The 18,631-nt window shown below is 43.6% G+C and overlaps 1 protein-coding gene across 1 annotated transcript in view; it reads left to right on the top strand.

Moving 5' to 3' along the window:
- Nucleotides 1–2,429: 2,429 nt before the first annotated feature.
- Nucleotides 2,430–18,631, top strand: part of CERS3 (ceramide synthase 3) — a gene marked incomplete at its 5' end in the record, with an annotated part of 35,668 nt that continues 19,466 nt past the window's right edge. The window contains 6 exons of the mRNA XM_081114650.1: nucleotides 2,430–2,602; nucleotides 9,786–9,900; nucleotides 14,899–15,017; nucleotides 16,822–16,879; nucleotides 17,736–17,786; nucleotides 18,317–18,409. Of these exons, the coding sequence (XP_080970776.1) occupies nucleotides 2,430–2,602; nucleotides 9,786–9,900; nucleotides 14,899–15,017; nucleotides 16,822–16,879; nucleotides 17,736–17,786; nucleotides 18,317–18,409 (609 nt within the window). The remainder of the gene's footprint in view (nucleotides 2,603–9,785; nucleotides 9,901–14,898; nucleotides 15,018–16,821; nucleotides 16,880–17,735; nucleotides 17,787–18,316; nucleotides 18,410–18,631) is intronic.

The raw sequence follows: 18,631 nt of genomic DNA, 5'->3' as shown, positions 1-18,631 counted from the left end.
GTGTCAGCAAGATGAGATCAGAGGCTAAACAGGGAGAAATGACAGATGCTGCAGGCTGCCAGTCCCTCCTCAGTTATCCCAGGGCGTTCCTGCTTCTCCAGTGTGCTGCAGGAGAAAATCCTAGTCCAGGCACTTCTGCTAAATGTAAGGTCCAGGCAGCTGAACTGAGCTGTCAGTTTCAATCAAGAAGGTCGGGAAACACTAGGTAGCTCAGTGGTTGAGCGTTCATCTCTGAACCAGGAGGTCACGGTTCAATTCCCGGTCCCAGGCACATGCTCAATCCCCAGTGTGGGGCGTGCAGGAGGCAGCGGATCAGTGATTCTCTCTCATCATTGATGTTGCTCTCTCTCCCTCTCCCTTCCTCTCAGAAATCAATAAAAAAAGATACATATTAAAAAAAAGGTAGGGAAACGAACACTAGGTGTGTCAGCCAGTGCTCTTGGTCGTAGGCAACCGTGTCCACCTCTTACCATCAAAACAACGGACTTGATTGGCTGTGACTCACAGCGTGGAAGGAGGGTGGTGGGCCAGACGTGGATGACTAGAAACAAGGAGGTCAGGAAGGCCAACAGGCGGAGAGACAGCTGTATTTTTTAGTAGCTGCTGCCGCTGGACAGCGCTGTTGGCCCCAGACTCAAGAGTCCTGAGAACAGCATCCAACTGGCCAAGCCGAGGCATCCCAGGCCGGCCGCCAGCAGATGGGGAACGGTCCACCCTGGCTTGGACAGTGGGAAAGATCATCTCCCTGCTACTGTGAGGGCCGGGTGCTGGCTTCCCCCACATGGCACTTCCGGTGTGCGGGGGCCAGAAAGGTGACTCGAGCGGATGCCAGAGGCGGCAGCAGGGGCCTGTGGCCGTGCGATAGGAGAGGTTTTCATTTTGATGAAGTCCAACTTACCTGTTTTATATTTGTCGTTTTGCTTTTGGTGTCCTACACAAGAAGGCTTTGCCTAACCTAGGGATGGGGAATGTTCGGCCCACGGGTCAGATAAGGCCCGAGAAGTTATTTGGTTTGGCCCTGCCAAGGCAACTGCAGGAGGGACTCAAAATTAAATAAATCTAGGAGCTGTTTTCCTAGCAACATAAATTTATAGTAAGTGAATTATATTAAGCAAATGATGTTAGAAATATCCAAATGGCCCTTGGCAGAGAAAAGGTTCCCCACCCCTGGCCTAACCCAGGGTCACTGAGATCTCCTTTAGAATCTTCTACTAGTTCTATAACTTTAGTCCTCATGTTCAGGGCTGGGGTTCATTTTGCATTGGTTTTTAACTCTTTTGAAGCAGCAACCATGGATGTTCAGTGGCAGCTCGTGAAGAAAAAGTGAATAATGAAGATTTCCTTATTTTCTCAGTTTGAACGGCATTAGGGGCCCACCCTCAACTTCTGAATTCTTTCCGTGTCTATTTCCCTTTCAATGTGTTTGGCTATTGGGTATTGAAGTTACTATGGCTCTCAACACATCCTGATTCATTGCTCACATGTGGTGCGCAGGGCATTTATTCAGAGCAGCGACTCCTACATAATCACCGTAAGCTATTCATTTAACTCTTTAATCAGAACGATAAAGTTTAGCTATTCATTTATTCACTGAATTATAGATGTTGTAGTGAATATAAATTAACAAGTATTTATATTTGACTGGACAAATTCACCTGTCCTGCCTGGAATCATATTTTAGGAGTGAGCAAACTTTTATATAGTAATTATTATAACAACATAAAAAAAAAATCTTTCCCAGCTGGTGTGGCTCAGTGATTGAGTGTCAAGCTATGAACCAGGAGATCATGGTTTGATTCCCAGTCAGGACACATCCCTGGGTGGCAGGCTTGATACCCAGTAGGGGGCGTGCAGGAGGCAGCCGATCCATGATTCTCTCTCATCATTGATGTTTCTCTCTCTCTCCCTCTCCCTTCCTGAGATCAAGAAAAATATACTTAAAGAAATACATATTGGCATGGACTAATTGGAACGAATTATAATATGAAGTAAAATGTGCTTGTTCTGCATCTGCTGGAGAAGTTCTTAGGACGCTAGTGAAGATTTACTCATATTTGGAGCTTTTGTGGTGTTGACCTTTGGCATGTTGAAGTTGTAGAGGTTATTTTTCATACCATAGAATCATGCAAGAGGAAGGTGCCTGCCCATAAGAGTAACATGTTGTACAGAAAGTATGAACAGTGCTGTGTTAAACTTCAGTTTGCCCACCACGGCCAAAATGGTTCTGACGGTATTGGCAGAGCAGTTCTTGTTGACTGCAATGAAGAGATGTGCAACCCATCGCACAATAATATTCTGTTGTTACCTTCTCCCCCACCCCACCCCATCCCAGAACTGTGTGATTTAGGCATTTTGAGCCCAGGTTCTCATTGTTATCTCAGCTTTATTTGTCTTGCAGATCTAATGTGTTCTTTTCCTGTCTCTGTAGAATGTTTCAGACATTTAAAGACTGGTTTTGGTTGGAAAGATTCTGGCTCCCTCCAGCAATAAAGTGGTCAGACCTCGAAGATCACGATGGACTCGTCTTTGTAAAACCCTCTCATCTGTACATGACCATCCCATATGCCTTTGGCTTGCTGATTATCCGGCATTTCTTTGAAAAGTAAGTATTGCTTGTGTGTCTTTCCTCCCCATGCCCCTGCCTGGTCCCAGCTGTAGAAGAAGAGAGTCCTGGTAAGATCCTTGAAGAATCTGCTGTTCGGAGGTGCAGATCCTGGGAGGCCGTGCACGAAATCAGTGCACACCAACTGTTATCTAGGAGCCGAACAAGTAAAATGAGAAACAAGTGCTTTAGTTGCACAGTGAGAAAGTGGAGACCGAGAGGTTAAGTATCACAGAGCTCATTAGTGCCAGTGACAGCGTGGGAACTCGGCTCACGTTCCCTGGGCCAGGTCTGTGACAAAGGACACGCACCCCAGAAAGGCAGCGCTAGAGAGCTGTGATTAGAGGGTGCATTATCATTTCCAAATGCCTACAGAATAGCAAATATGGCTCCTTAAAGAGCAAACTTCATCTTGCCTTATTGCAACGTTTATTTTAAAGGTTTATTGAAAGCTTTAATAGCTGGCCTTCCTTCCAGGGTATAAGGAAATCAAAGAAAAAAGTAGAAATTTGCTTTGTCAGGAAAAGCAAACTTCTTTTCTTTCTCTTAATTTAAATAGATATTACTTCCAGCCTTCTTATTAAAACTGCACTAGTGTCATGATAACAGGAGATAAATGTCCATTTGTAATCTCTGTAGCTGTCTCTGTTTCAAAAACCTGTTATTAGCACATTATTTTTTTGGAGCAAAAAGAATATTTGAATGTCAAGAGTTGGAAAAACTTAAGACGAAATCTGATGAAGATCATGTTGTCCAAGACTAACGGTAATGCAGATCATATGTGCATAACCATTTGCAGGGTGCTTATCTCGAGCGTTAGTTTGACCAGCTCTGTTTCAGGGACCGCCCCAAAGGTTTCCGTACAAACAGCAACTTCCCGTGGGCCCACTATGTGCTTGCTGTTGGGAGGCACCACGAAACCCCAGCTGAGAACAGCTGAAAAGGTGCCTCCTTTTTGACAGTGGATCCTGCTTTTTCCTAGATGTTTGGATTTCCCAGGAATGCACACATAAAGTAGGGTTTTGCCCCTGCCTACCATATCAGCCAATGACTCCTCCCTGGTCTGAAGCGTCGCTTTTCTTGCCTCACGTGCCTGGTGCTCTCCGCATCTGGCACCCAGGTCCTCTGCCTATTTGCATTGCAGATTTCCTACCTTTTTGGGTGGACAGCTCCATTTTTTATGTTTTGATCGGGACAGAGAACTAGAAAATTCTTTCGGTTGCCAAAGCAGCGCAGCTGTGGGGGACCAACTTGTTCGTCTTGGTCTTGGCCTCGCCAACAACAATTAGGAAGGAATCCAATCCTCTGTTAATTCCCAGGACCATTCTTCTTGCCTCTCAAGGGACCGAGTCAAGTCAGCATCACCTTTATAACTTTAACTCCCAGGAACTCACCCGGAGCTCCTTCCGTTCTGTGACGCTGCAGAGCACTGAGTGTTGTTCCACTCGTCTCATCGCTCTTCAAGCACTGGCAGTAAGGAAAGGTTAACATGGGAGAGAAAGCATATTTAAAAGCATATATATATATGTATATATATATACATATATATGTATACATATATATGTATATATATGTATACATATATATATCGATATCGATATCAATTTCAGAGAGAAAGGGAAAGGAGAGAGATAGAAACATCAATGAGAATCTTTGATCAGCTGCCTCCCGCACATCCCCTACTGGAGATCAAGCCCATGACCTCCTGGTTCATAGGTCGCTGTTCAACCACTGAGCCACGCCAGCTGGATGAAAGCATGCTTTTAAAAATATATATATTTTATTGATTTTTCACAGAGAGGAAGGGAGAGGGATAGAGAGTTAGAAACATCGATGAGAGAGAAACATTGATCAGCTGCCTCCTGCACACTGCCTACTGGGGATGTGCCCGCAACCAAGGTACATTCCCTTGGCTGGAATCGAACCTGGGACCCCTGAGTCCACAGGCCAACGCTCTATCCACTGAGCCAAACCGGTTAGGGCCAAAAGCATGCTTTTTGAAAAATAAGTTATATTTTTTCCCAGGGCTTCTATATCGTTTGTATTAGATTAAACCACTTATATCATAAATAAAATATTACTGACACCTTGAATTTGAATAGAAACTTATAGTTTAAGAGGTACATAAAATCACTAATGGTATCATCTCAGTGGAGAAAATGAGAGGTAAGTGACCTGGCCAAGGTGAAACAGGAAGTATGTAAGGAGGAGATTTGGGACTTGAACCCTCTTGTTATAACATGAGGTTTAGGGTTGTTGGTTTTTTATTTTCCCCATAACTTCTTGGACTTGCACAAGGAACTACCCCTGATGGTCAAAAAGAGTAAATTATTATCTCTTAAGAATACAGAAGACATAGCCTCAAGGGATGATCGCAAATGTGAAATTTTCTGTACTCTCTTAAAAATTCATGTAGCCCTAGCTGGTATGGGTCAGTGGTTAGATTGTCGGCTGGCAAACTGAAAGGTCCAGGTTCAGTTCTGGTCAAGGGCACATACTTTGGTTACAGGCTTGATCCCAAGCCATGGTCAGGGCCTGTGCAGGAGGCAACCAATCGATGTGTCTCTCTCACATTGATGTTTCTCTCTCTCTCTGTCTCTCCCCCTCCCTTTCACTCTCTCTAAAAAGCAATGGGACAATATCCTCAGGTGAGGATTAACAACATAAAGAAATTCATGTAAATTGGACACTGCGTTTCAGCATATCCTGTGTTTACCGTGAGTAGGCTTCCTTCTGTTGTCCTAGGAATTGTGACCAGGACTGGTGGTTTGGCTGCTCATTTTTACCCGGTAGTACCAGCCAGGAGCCACTGAACACCAGGAAGTGGCGCCCCTCCCTTTCCTGGCTGTAGAGAGCCACGTGGAGACAGAGCTGGTAAAGGACAAACAAGTCGATCATTTGAAAGTGACCGACATTTGCCTTGTATTTTAGGATTTCCTTTCCTTACAAATGTTAGTTTGTGGCTTATGGTTGATTGTGTGTGTGTGTGTGTGTTTGTGTCTGTCTGTGTGTGTCTGTGTATGTGTGTGTGTCTGGAATTGCAGTTTCTAACTAGTGTATCCAGACTCTCTGCATTTATGTGTCTCAAGTGTGATGTAAAGGGATCTGAGCTACTCAAATTTAAACACTAGTGGAATAAACATATTATCTCAGAGTAAATTATGTTCCCAGAATAGTCCAAGGCAGGGGTGGAGCTGGGAAAACCAGAGGTCATCGTTTTTCTTTCACTTAGTTGTGCAGTGAATAGATTCCCCACCTTGATCCCTTCTACTCAGCAGCACAGGGCACCGTGGGACAGCACGCCCATCATTCCTTAAGGAAGGGTGGGTGCAGCAGTCTACAGGAGTTCAGGAAGGATTGCTAGCCCGGCCGGTGTGGCTCAGTGGTTGAGCATCTACCTATGAACCAGGAGGTCAGGGTTGGATTCCTGTCAGGGCACATGCCTGGGTTGCAGGCTTGACCCCAAGTAGGGGGCGTGCAGGAGGCAGCCGATCCATGATTCTCTCTCATCATTGATGTTTCTCTCTCTTTCCCTCTCCCTTCCTCTCTGAAATCAATAAAAAAAAATATATTGTTTTAAAAAAAAATTACTACTGTCCTCATTGCAGCGGTCTCTAAATTGGCACCTTAGACTTCAGTGCTATGAAGTTGCCTTGGTCCCGGTATTCTGTTTTCTCAGATGAAACCCTCTGACCAAACTCTGGCCAAAGAGCCTTCAGATCCTCAGGAGCCGGGAGGCGATCCCATGCCCGTGGGCTATTGCTCCTGTTTAGGGGAAGCATTTAAGCCTCATCTGCTTACTATCTGCCTAGGCCTGCCTGCCTTTTGTTCAATAAAAGAGTATTGAAAAGAGGGGGGACCTCTGGGATTGCAAGGCTTTTGGCTCACAGGTAACCCAGGCCGTGCCAGGTAAAGAGGGGGCTGTTGGGGTGTCTGCATGGGGCCGTCTGAAGGCTGGGTTCTGTAATAATAGCAAACCTAAGTGACCCTCTCCTGGCAGCTAACCTCGCTCTGAACCATTTCCATGGGAGCAGAAGTCCACGATGTTTTTTTTTTCCTCTTGGACTTTTTTCTACTCCATATCAATAAAGTGCAAGTTCAGGCAAGCCTGGACATGTTAAAAAAAAACAAGGCCGTATTTCTCATGTTTAAATTAATATAGATATGTTTCTCATATCACCAAGTATGCTATGGATGTGTGTTTATCCACTGTGTATACTTATCCACATACTTACTCTCACATGACCCTTCGGAGGGAATGTTACACTCATCTGGCTTTGAGATTGGCTGTATTCCCTCACCACATAAGTCTTCTTGGCTCAATTCTGCTTTGCTTTTTCATTTTTTTCTGATTTCCTCATTTCTAACATTCGAGGAGATAGCACTGAGTGATTCTGATGGAGAACACTACCGTATTAAACCGTTCTGTATCTGTGTTATTCTAGTAAAAACAATGAGTTTCTTCTCCAGTGACAATTCTCCACTCGTAGGTTGGATAAATGAACCAATTCCACTATTTATCCAAAACCCTGTCAGATATATTTTTTGAGACTTTGTTAGTTTTAAGAACACATTAGTTTTTGTTTTATCTGGACCTTTTGTGCAAAGGGGGAGATAATTAATCATATTTCCCTAATCATGGCATGCTGTTTTTTGTCTGTGTCAAGTAAGACCTCTTTTGGTTGATTGATTGGAATTAACTTTTTCACTAATTACCTTTTATCCTCAGCTCCCAGTCCCATTCCCCTCCCTGCTGGGTTTTCATGTTTGTTGATGGCTTTTCGTTTGTATGACCCCATGAAACACGTGCGTAAACATAAACTGTCTGCTTTGTTGGCTGACACGCGGCACGGCGATGAGCCCTTCCTCTGCTGCTCCGTTTTCTGAGGATGGCGCCGTGCTTTGTGACGTGGCCACACCGCTCTGTGTGCATCTGGCGCATCATTCGTTCGTGTTCCTCTGTCTCTGACACGTATGGGCCCTTTCCAGGAGCACTTAGTCCATCTGGAAGTTGGACTGGTTTGTACATTTTATCAGATTATCCTAGGAGATTTTTATTCAACTCCTATGGTTGTAAAAAAAATGAATTGAAGGGCTAAGTGATCATTCATAACCAGAACTTCCAGCATTTCATCAAACACAGAAACTCCGCAGTAAGTATAAGCATAGATGGACCTGGCAGAAGATGGAGCCTTTGTTAGAACTGAAGGAAGAATTGGGATCTATTATTATTTGTAAAAAATTAGTTTTATTGAGATATGATTTATATAACAAAGTTCATCCAAAATTTGATGCATTTTGACAAATGTATACAGTCATGTAACCATCACCACAATTATGCCATAGGAGATTTTTATCAGCCCAAAACTTCCCAGTACCCCGTTAGGTAGCCTCTTCCCTAAATACTAGCTCCTGGCAATCACTGACATGCTTCTGTCCATATAATTTTGCCTTTCCTGGATTTCCTATAAATGGAATCCTATGGATTATAATCTTTTGTGTCCGACCTGTTCTTACTTAGCATAGTGCTTTGAGATGTTTGCTGACGTTGTTATACGTACGTATAGTGATTCCTTGTCATTGCTGAGCAGTCTCAGTGTATGGCTACACCACAGTTAATCTGTCCTCTAACCAGCTGATGGAAATGTGGCCATTTCCACTTTTTGGCTGTTACAGATAAAGCTGCTGTGAACATGCGAGTACGAGGATTTGTGTGGGTATATGCTTTTTTTCCTTTTGGTAAAAAGCTAAAGTATCTGCTCTTCAGAAGACGTTATTAATGTTTGTATTCCTGTACAATAGATTATTAGAGAACAAGAAAAAGGAATGAACTCTGAACACATCCAAAAACTGGATGGACCTGAAAACCACTAGGCCAGGTGAAGGAAGCCAGACATGAGCAACCACATGTTGTATGAGTTCATTGTATTTAGTATCCAGAAAAGTCAACCTCTAAAGACACATCAGTGATTGAAAGACAGGGCAGTGGTGAGAGAAAACGGGGATTAACAGTAAACATGCATGAGCAGTCATATCGGGGTGAAGAAAATATTCTAAAGCTGACTCATGATGATGAGTGCACAACTTGGTAAATTTTCTTTAAAAAAAAAAAATCACTGAATAATAGCCCAGCCAGCATGGCTCAGTGATTGAGCGTCAGTCCACGAACCAGGAGGTGACGGTTTGATTCCTCGTCAGGGCACATGCCCGGGTTGCAGGCTCCATTCCCAGTAGGGGGTGTGCAGGAGGCAGCTGATCGATGATTCTCTGTGATCATTGATATTTCTATCTCTCTCCCTCTCCCTTCCTCTCTGAAATCAATAAAAATGTATTGCCCTGACCGGTTTGGCTCAGTGGATAGAGCATCAGCCTGTGGATTCAAGAGTCCCAGGTTCAATTCCAGTCAAGGGCATGTACCTTGGTTGCGGGCACATCCCCAGTGGGGAGTGTGCAGGAGGCAGCTGGTCGATGTTTCTCTCTCATCGATGTTTCTAACTCTCTATCCTTCTCCCTTCCTCTCTGTAAAAAGTCAATAAAATATATTTAAAAAATATATATTAAAAAAAAACAAAAAGAAAAAAAGAGACTGGCAATACCAACTGTTGGCAGGAATAGGGAGTAACTGGAATTCTGGCACGTTATTGGATGGGATGCAAAAATGGTACAACCACTTCAGCAAACAGTGTGCCAGTTTCTCAGAAAGTTAAATAACATACTTGGTGCACCACCCAGCAACCGCATTCTTAGACCTTTACCCAAGAGTATGACATTTTCTCAAGTTAGAACTTTAAAAAGGAACATAGTAATTTCTGTAAGATAATATCACCAAATAAAACTTTTAATCTCAAAATATTTATTTTAATCTCTGGGAATCTTAAGAAAGCTCTAAGTGGAATGGCTTATCCGAATTCCTGGATCTTTTGTATGAATATATCTGAATTTACATAAAATGGACTTTAGGGAATTGTGCCAGTATTTTATTTTTCAAGATACTGCTTGCATAAAAGGTTTCAAAATTTGTTCTCCTTGAACTTAAGGCAGATAGCTGTCGGCCGTGGGTAATCCATTGACAACACGAACCAGTGACTGAGCTTTCATTTGGAATCCAAAGTCACCACCTGAGTTCTCTGGTGTCATTGTGGCTTCATTATCAGACTTTGAACTGTCTTTCATTTTTTTGTAGATTTATCGCCACACCTCTAGCAAAGACTTTCGGTATTAAAGAGGAAGTTCGGAAGATTATACCAAACACTGTCTTAGAGACTTTTTACAAACGCTCTACGAGCAAACCATCTGAAGTAAGTTCACATTCTTTTTGGGGGATTTTAACATCTTCTTTCATAATGTTTCTGTCATCTGGAGCTTCCCTCATCTGTGCAAGAAATTGGTTCCAGTTAACTGGCGAATGGTTTGGTCTATTTGAATTTTCTCTCTATTGATAGGTTTTATAGCATTCCAAGCATAGTATAAAATGGCAGATAAATATCTATATATATAAAAGGCTAATATGCTAAGTGTCCATCCATCCGGTCGCTATGATGCGCACTGAACACCAGGGGCAGACACTCAATGCAGGAGCTATCATGACGTGCACTGGCCATTTACAGAGAAACGGCACCGTGGACCTGGAGCCCACAAAGCAACACTTGGCTTCCCCCAAGTGGGACACAGGCCCTGCCATGACCCCAGAGCGACACCCCACCAAATCGCAGCCGATGCTGCTGAGACCCCATGGCGCAACATGCGGTCCACAGCCCAGCCCAGCCCAGAAACAGTTGCTGTGGGCACTGGGCAATGACGTCACATAGCAACACCCAGTCTCCTCTCTCTAGCGACGACTAGCATCCTTGCAGTTTCTTCAGCCCAGGAACACGACTTGCTTCATAGCCAGGTGCAAAAATTTCACACTTTAACCAAATGTCTGTGAAGCATTTTCCCGTGCCTCATCTCATTTGATCCTCACAGAAGTCTTGGAGTACATAGATAGGAGACTCAGTGGAATCCTATTTTCTTTTCATTAGCTGGAAAACACAGATTTAGAAAGCTTAGAAACTTGACCCGACTGAAAAGAAGTAAGAAATGGTGGACCTTGAAAATGACTTCAGTTTTGTCACTTCGCAGAATATAGGCAAACACTACTGCAGTTAAATATTTTACCCTTTGTTCTCCCTGCGTGATCTACAATAATAACCTGTTTCATGTTTATATTTACTGCTGTGTTGCTGACAATTACCTGAAAGAGAAGTTGGGGTGCTTCACTGGGCTTGGAAAAGTTTATCTAAATCAGAAAGCAGGTCTAATTAAGCAAGTTTTTCTATGTATATAAAGCTCTCACTGGCGCTAATTGCATGCGTGTGTTTCGATCTGTCATTGTTGATCGTGAATTTAGTTGACACTTCTATTATAGAGAAAGGGCAAATAGCGATATTAAACTATTTCTTCTAATTAATTTCCTTTCAGTGTGCATGAATTCATGCACTGGGCCACTAGTTATAAAATAACAAATGTGAATAGTTGGACTATTGTGTACAAATCTAATGTTGAACACTTATAATTAATGCCATAACTTGAGTATAAAGATCAACATTTCATTTTTAATGGTAGGATATAGACAATATTTACTGCTTAAAAAAAGATCACTATGAAGGTAAAGGAGCCCGTAGCTGACAATTTTGATGATTGTGGCACCATCAATATTCATTCTTTATGAACCTGTCCATTGTGGTGGCTTTTGTGTGAAGGACACTTTATTTTATCCAAGGCCTCAACACACACAGAAATCTGTTGTGCCCCTGCCTGCTCCCTAGAGGTAGAATATTTAAGAGTCTCAATTCTTTTCATGATGCAGGATGTCCTTCTCGAAATGTAGTGTACTACATGTTTATGTACCAGAGAAGAAGTTTTTAATCTGATAGTTTAAAAACGATAGTGTCTAGGCAGGTCTAGATTCTTATATATATGGAAACAGCATCGATGAGAGAAATTCATTGATCGGCTGCCTCCTGCACGCCCCCTGATTGTTTTAGGGATTAGGTCGTCCTTTTCTTCATGACCCAGGTGAGGAAGCTAAGGCCTCATAGGAAGAAATGGGGTGTCCAAGGTCATGTAGCTGAGTGACCTTGGCTGAATCTGTAGCGGGAACCCGGCCCCTGCCCCCCCCCCCCAGTCCAGCACTGTTCCTATGATGCCCACCTGTCTTCTTTCCCTGTGAATAGAATATTGAAAGTGTGTTTCAGAGGCTGGGACACCTGGAGTACTTGTTGTAACTCAGGTCACACACAGTGTGGACATTTGCATCACCCTCAAACCAAGAAGAAAAATGAAGGAAAATAATTAAGATTTCTAACTTCTATTGCTTGTGGATTACAAGATCGAGGGAATATTTGCAAAGCAGATCAAGATTACAAGTTGTCCAAAAAGTGCCCATACATTAAAAGCACTGGAACGTGGGAAGACAGGAAATCATAGGGGAAGGCGAGGTACATGACTTCCTAGTGATCTCAGATGTGGAAACAAAATAATCTCGTTATACCTCCCATAGTAACTTGGCCGGGGTCATACCAATAGCGTTTTGTCTGTATTTTGTCATACACATAGCCATAAATTTGGCTGAGGTAAGACAAGTTGCTGGGAGAACTAAAAAAAACACACCCCAAAACTGTGCTGTTCCGAGATCCGGGTATTACCTCTAAGGAAGTTTTCCCAAGCTGTCACGGCAGAAACCGCAGCGGTGACACATGTGGACAACACATGACTCCCTGACACAGCTGAGTGCGTGGAGCTGAGGGTGCTCCTGCAGCTGTTCTCTGCGGCCTCGATAGAAGCAGAAGTATTCAGTGTGCACAGCGCTGACTCCGGCTGGTTAGCACAGGAGGGTATACAACATGGTATTGATGAGGCCCCAAACGCTGTGCACATCCGCTTCCCATGAGGTTCTGTGCTATGATTTCGCACCATTCTTTTGGGGCTGTGTATGTGCAGCTGCGAGTTCATTATTTATGCATATGTTTACGTCTCTCTATATATATCTCAGTAATAACTTCAAGATGTATTGGGAGTGAGCCCTGGTAACAGCCCAACGGCCCTGGCCAACAGATCAATTATTTTGCTATTGATAAAACGGAGCAACAGCAGAATTTAGGGCCTAGCCCAGCCGTGGGCAAACTACCGCCCGCGGGCCGGATCCGACCCGTTTGAAATGAATAAAACTAAAAAAAAAAAAAGACCGTACCCTTTTATGTAATGATGTTTACTTTGAATTTATATTAGTTCACACAAACACTCCATCCATGCTTTTGTTCCGGCCCTCCGGTCCAGTTTAAGAACCCATTGTGGCCCTCGAGTCAAAAAGTTTGCCCATCCCTGGGCTAGCCCATTCCCCCCCCACCCCCCCAGAAGCCGCAGCGAGAACTGATGCAGGGAACTGTGTCGCTTGGAGCAGCTCTGATGAGCACGTGGCCCCAAGAGACGGACAGAAAGCCACTCACTGAGGTTCATGAAGGGATTGCAGTTTGCTCGCCTGTCTCAGCCTTAGATTCAGACTTTTCAGAGCAAAGCACTCTCTCGTTCTGTTGGTGTCACAGGTGAGCACGTGAGAGCCAAAGAGGTGGGGCCGTCCTCCGCTCTCCTGGAGGGTTGGCTGGTAGGGGAGGAGCCGGGTCTCCTGGCCCCCACGCAGGCCTCTCCTCCGGCCACGCTGCTTCTCCCCGAGGCTCTTCTGGCGTCGGAGCTAAATACACAGGCTGTGAGGACAGACTGCGGTCTAGACCAGTGATGGCGAACCTATGACACGCGTGTTAGAGGTGACATGCAAACTCATTTTTTTGGTTGATTTTTCTTTGTTAAATGGCATTTAAATATATAAAATAAATATCAAACATATAAATCTTTGTTTTACTATGGTTGCAAAGATCAAAAAATTTCTATATGTGACATGGCACCAGAATGAAGTTAGGGTTTTTCAAAATGCTGACACGCCGAGCTCAAAAGGTTCGCCATCACTGGTGTAGACCATTGCTCTGCTGCAGGCGGGGCGTGGAGCTGGGCAGATGAGCCACTCTGTGCCTCAGTTTCCCCCTCTGTGAATTGAACATGATGATAACATTGCTGATCTCACAGGGTTCTCCTGAGGATTGAATTGAGTTATTTTTTATGTTTTTTTTAAATTGATTTTAGAGAAAGAGGAAGGGAGAGGGAGAGAGAGAGAGAAACAGAAACATCAGTGATGACAGAGTCATTGATCACCTGCCTCCTGCACGCCCTTTACTGGGGATCGAGCCCACAACCCAGGCATGTGCCTTGACGGGGAATCGAACCACCACCTTTTGGTTCCTGGGTCGATGCTTAACCACTGAGCCCCACCAGCCGGGCAGTATTTCTTATACTTACATTGGAAAATAAAAGATCAAGGAAGCTAATGCTTAAAAAAAAAAAAAGAAGAAGCTTATTTCCTTGTGGAAGTGGAGAGTAGAGTGGGGTTCTCACACAGCTGGTGTGGAGAGAATGCGACTCTGACACAGACCCGATCCGCTCAGTCACTTCTGTTTCTGGCCTGGCCTGTGAGAGCTTCAGGTCTGTGATCTCAGAGCTAATCCATTATCCATATCGGGTCCAATGTTCAGTCATAGCCTGCAGCTTCTGCCCAGAAGAGAAGCAGCCATCATTTTTATCTGCTGCCAGCACTGCTTTGATGATTGGAATTCTTTCAGCTCGGCTTGAATTAGGCTCTGCATCTGATTCAGTGTGAGAGTGACAGCCAGCACCTGTGCGAGCTGCTCCTGTGTTGTCTTCGGGAGCTATTCGACCATGTAAAGTCACAGAATATGCAGCAGCCCAAGTTCTAGTCCTCACTTGGCTACTGGCTTTCCGTCTCGCATTTACTTAAACTCTGTGTTCCAGTTTCCTCACCGGAAACATGAAGAGATTGGGTTGGATCGGCACGTTAAGCTACTCCTCTGCCTGGTCCCGAGGACACGCGAATAACATTGAGCTGAATGAGCTTGCTCGCTATGCAGCCTGAACATATAGATGTGTTGCTACTAACTTACGGAGAATTGATCTCTCTTTGTAACTTAAGAGTTGTGGGATACTAACATTCTCTATGGCTTTGGGGGGCATGGTGTGTGTGTGTGTGTGTGTGATCCATAAACAAAAGAGGTAAATTCTCTGGCTCGAGTTCGAATGCTGAGTCGCTCTCCTCTCCAGTGCACCAGCTCTCGTAATCCAATCACACTGTTTCTTGACTGCCTGCCAGTCTGAATCTGCTCTTCATCCCTCACTCGTTTCATCCCTTTCAGGATGATGTTTACGGCCTGGCAAAGAAGTGCAACCTGACGGAGCGCCAGGTTGAAAGATGGTTTCGGGGTCGGCGGAATCAGGACAGGCCTTGCAGGATGAAGAAATTCCAGGAGGCTTGGTAAGAAGGACAGTCCCAGCTTCTGAAGTGCTACAATTTTTAAAAAAATATATATTTTTATTGATTTCAAAGAGGAAGGGAGAGGGAGAGAGAGAGAAACATCAATGATGAGAGAGAATCACTGATCAGCTGCCTCCTGCACGTCCCCTACTAGGGATCAAGCCCGCAACCCAGGCATGTGCCCTGACCGGGAATCGAACCGCGACCTCCTGGTTCCTAGTTCAATGCTCAACCACTGAACCGCGCTGGCCGGGTGAACCCTACTGTTTTCTCTGTCGAAACAATCCTGGAAGACAAGCTGTTGTTCAACTTATGTGACCATGTTCTCCAGACCCGTACTCCAGCCTTTTAGTGTTTGGCTGTGTGACCTGGGGAAACCCCAGTGTCTCAGCTCCGCAGTGGGAATATACCCATATTCCTCTTTCTTAATATGTGTGGGCGGGTTGACGAAAGCTCTGTGAGGCATTATACAAATGGAAGGAACAAATGTCATTTTTAATATTCCGTTGTTGCTTCAGCAGTCATTAGCTAAAATAGCCGTAATTAAAAGAATTTACTTTGCAACGCGATCAACATACAAAATGTAGAAAGACTGGTGTGATGAACGGGGTACGCCATGTCTCCATCACCAACCCTGATAACTCGCAACCGGGCCATCCTGTGTCACCTCTGCTCTGCCCACTCCTCCCACCATAGATATTTTTGTGGGTTGATTTTTTTCACTTTTACTGAGATATAGTGACATACAGCACTGTATACAGTTACGCATACAGTATAATGACTTGGCTTACATATATGGTGAAATGACTGCTGCGGGTTTAGTTTAAATCCTTCATTTCATGGAGAGAAAAAGGAAAAAGAAAGTATTTTCCTTGTGAGGAGAACTTTTAGGATCTACTCTCAAAAACTTCCAAATATACCATACAGTAGTGTTAAATATAGTCACCATATTATATATCATATCACTAGCGCTTCCTGATCTTATACCTAAAAGATTCTACCTTTTGACTGCTTTCCTTCAATTATGGCTAAAGATCACTTCTGAAGTAAAGATCAGGCGTCGTATAATTTCATTAGTAAGTATTTTAATACATATCTCTAAAAGATACATACCACATTAACTTTAAACATAATTGCAATACCAGTGTCATACCTTAAACAATTTATTTCATAATAGCAAATATTCAGTGTGTTCATTTTTTCCTTACCTGACTCAGATCTCCTCGACAGTTTCGTTTATTCGAATCAGGATCTAAATAAGACCCATGCGCTACAGTTGGGTTGTGTCTTTTAAGTCTCTTAATTTCTAGGTCTTTCTCCATCATGACAAAAAGGTAATCTTTCAAAATATGCTTTTCCAAGGCAATACGAAAAGGTCGGGCCACAGAGAAACCTTGTTACTGGGAATTAAATGGAGATAAAAGAAATGATTTGATAATACTTACATCAAACCATCATTTACTGTGTGTCAGGAAGTAGGCTAAGCAAATAATAATAATAATAATAATAATAACACAACTGCCTCTTATTGGTGCTTACTTCCTACTAGACACTATGATCTCTATTTTTCATAAATTATTTTCAGTTCTTTTTACCTTTTGAGGCAAGTTTTGTTTCCATTTTACAAGTGAAGAAGGTGGGCTCCCTGCGCTTAAAACTGACCTCAAGTTGCGGCCGTCTAAGTGGCAGAGTCTCGCGATAACGTAGATGGATCTGACTCCAGAACACTCGTGCTTTCTGCCGCACCAGATGTGTCCCCCTCCAATGTCCACCTCCCTTACCAGACTCTCCTTTCTGTTGGCAGCTGGCGATTTGCATTTTACTTAGTGATTACTGTGGCTGGGATCGCGTTTCTTTATGATGTAAGTTGTCTTTTTTATATTTTTGGTTGGAACTTATCTTTAATTTTTAAAATCCCTGCCCTTGATTTCCTTAGGATCTAGAGCTTTCCACAAGATAGCTGCTCCTAGCCCTCTCACCCCTCTGAGGCCTGGGGAGTGGCCATTCCTAGCCTGTCTTCCAGCGCCTTCGTTAAACTGAGCACCTGCCAAGTTCATCTTTAACCCAGTCTCTCCCTGTTTCCACTTGGGCAACTCATGCACCCACTAAACTGGACCCTGACAATCACAGAACATGCCTGGCACGTCCCCACTTAGGGATTTTAGCACATTTTCCCCTCTGCCAGGAATGTCCTGCCCTTCCCATCTCTCTACCTGTCCAACTCCAACCAGCCTCAGAGCAAATGCCACCTGTCCCATGAAGACTTTCCCTACTGGTCCATCGGAAACCACATCTCTCCCTACCATTATGTAAACAATGACTAAGTGATTGTAAACGGAATAGTCCATTGTTTGTAGAAAGTGAAAGACAGGCAGCTTTTAGAGACTGCTCTCAGGCTGCCCTCAACTTCTCTTAAGATACTTTATTGCCCCAGCTTATCTGATTGCTACAGAAGCAGTCATGGATTTGGTTCGGAAATCATTTTGTTAGAAGAGGCATCCTTGGAAATGCTCTGTGAGACAGGACTGGTTTTGGTCCCACATTCACTAGTCCAGGGTGTTGTATAGCCACGTGTGTGGATACCTCCTGAGGAAGAGACGTGCAGCGGGATGCAAAAGTGCATCTTTCTGCGCTGCCTGCCCCTGTCAGTGACATCAGGAGGAGCTTGCGTTTTCTGCTGAAGCCAACCTTTGATTCTGACAAACTTTTTTCCCCCAGAAACCTTGGGTATATGACCTCGGGGAGGTGTGGAATGGCTATCCCAGACAGGTAAGGACCTCTGATGCAGTCCCCCACTGCTTCAGCCCTCAGACCCCTGATACTATACCCCCTGCATTAGGCCTGCGCCCCTGTCCTGCTCTGTCCACGTCTCTGCAGGCCTTTCTCTCCTTCTCTGTTGGAGAAGGAGAAACATCCTAACTTACCCATCATGTGTCTCATTCTATTAGTGTGCATACAGTCATTATGTGTTTTGAGTTTAAATTTACCATCTTGCTATTTTATCTTCTATTTATACTACCTTATGCCTTTCCCTTTTTTTTGTTTTCTCTTCTTACATTTTTATGGGACAATCAAGTTTTAAAAAATGATTATTCCACTTCTTCCCTTATATAGCTTTTCAGTTATGCATACTTTATTATTTTAGTAATTATCCTAAAGATTACCATATACATCCTTGAATTATTAGAATGAATGCAGATTCGGGTTCCTGGGGAATGTTACATCAATAGGTATAAGCAGTAGTGTTAGCCTTAAAATGAGTTACATGGCATTAAAGTGAATACTCTCCTTTTTCTCAGCCCTTGCTGCCATCCCAGTACTGGTACTACATCCTGGAGATGAGTTTTTACTGTTCTCTCTTACTCAGCCTGGGCTCTGATGTGAAGAGGAAGGTAAGTGTCTCACAAAGTTACTTTATTCATTACTTTTCCAAAGTTTTTATCCCCGGCCCCAAATCTTAATCTTTAAATTGTATTTTATATGTGTTAAGTTCTGGTTCATAGTTTTGTTTTGTTTTTGTTTTTTGCTTTTTATAGCACATAGAATAGTGCAAATTTTATTCATACTTTGGTGCCTAGGTAAGTATTTGTAGTGGAACATTATATAAACATTAA

The sequence above is a fragment of the Myotis nattereri genome (assembly GCF_964212035.1).
Source record: "Myotis nattereri genome assembly, chromosome: 21".
Taxonomy (NCBI): Eukaryota; Metazoa; Chordata; class Mammalia; order Chiroptera; family Vespertilionidae; genus Myotis; species Myotis nattereri.
This window is presented reverse-complemented; position numbering and strand designations above follow the sequence as displayed.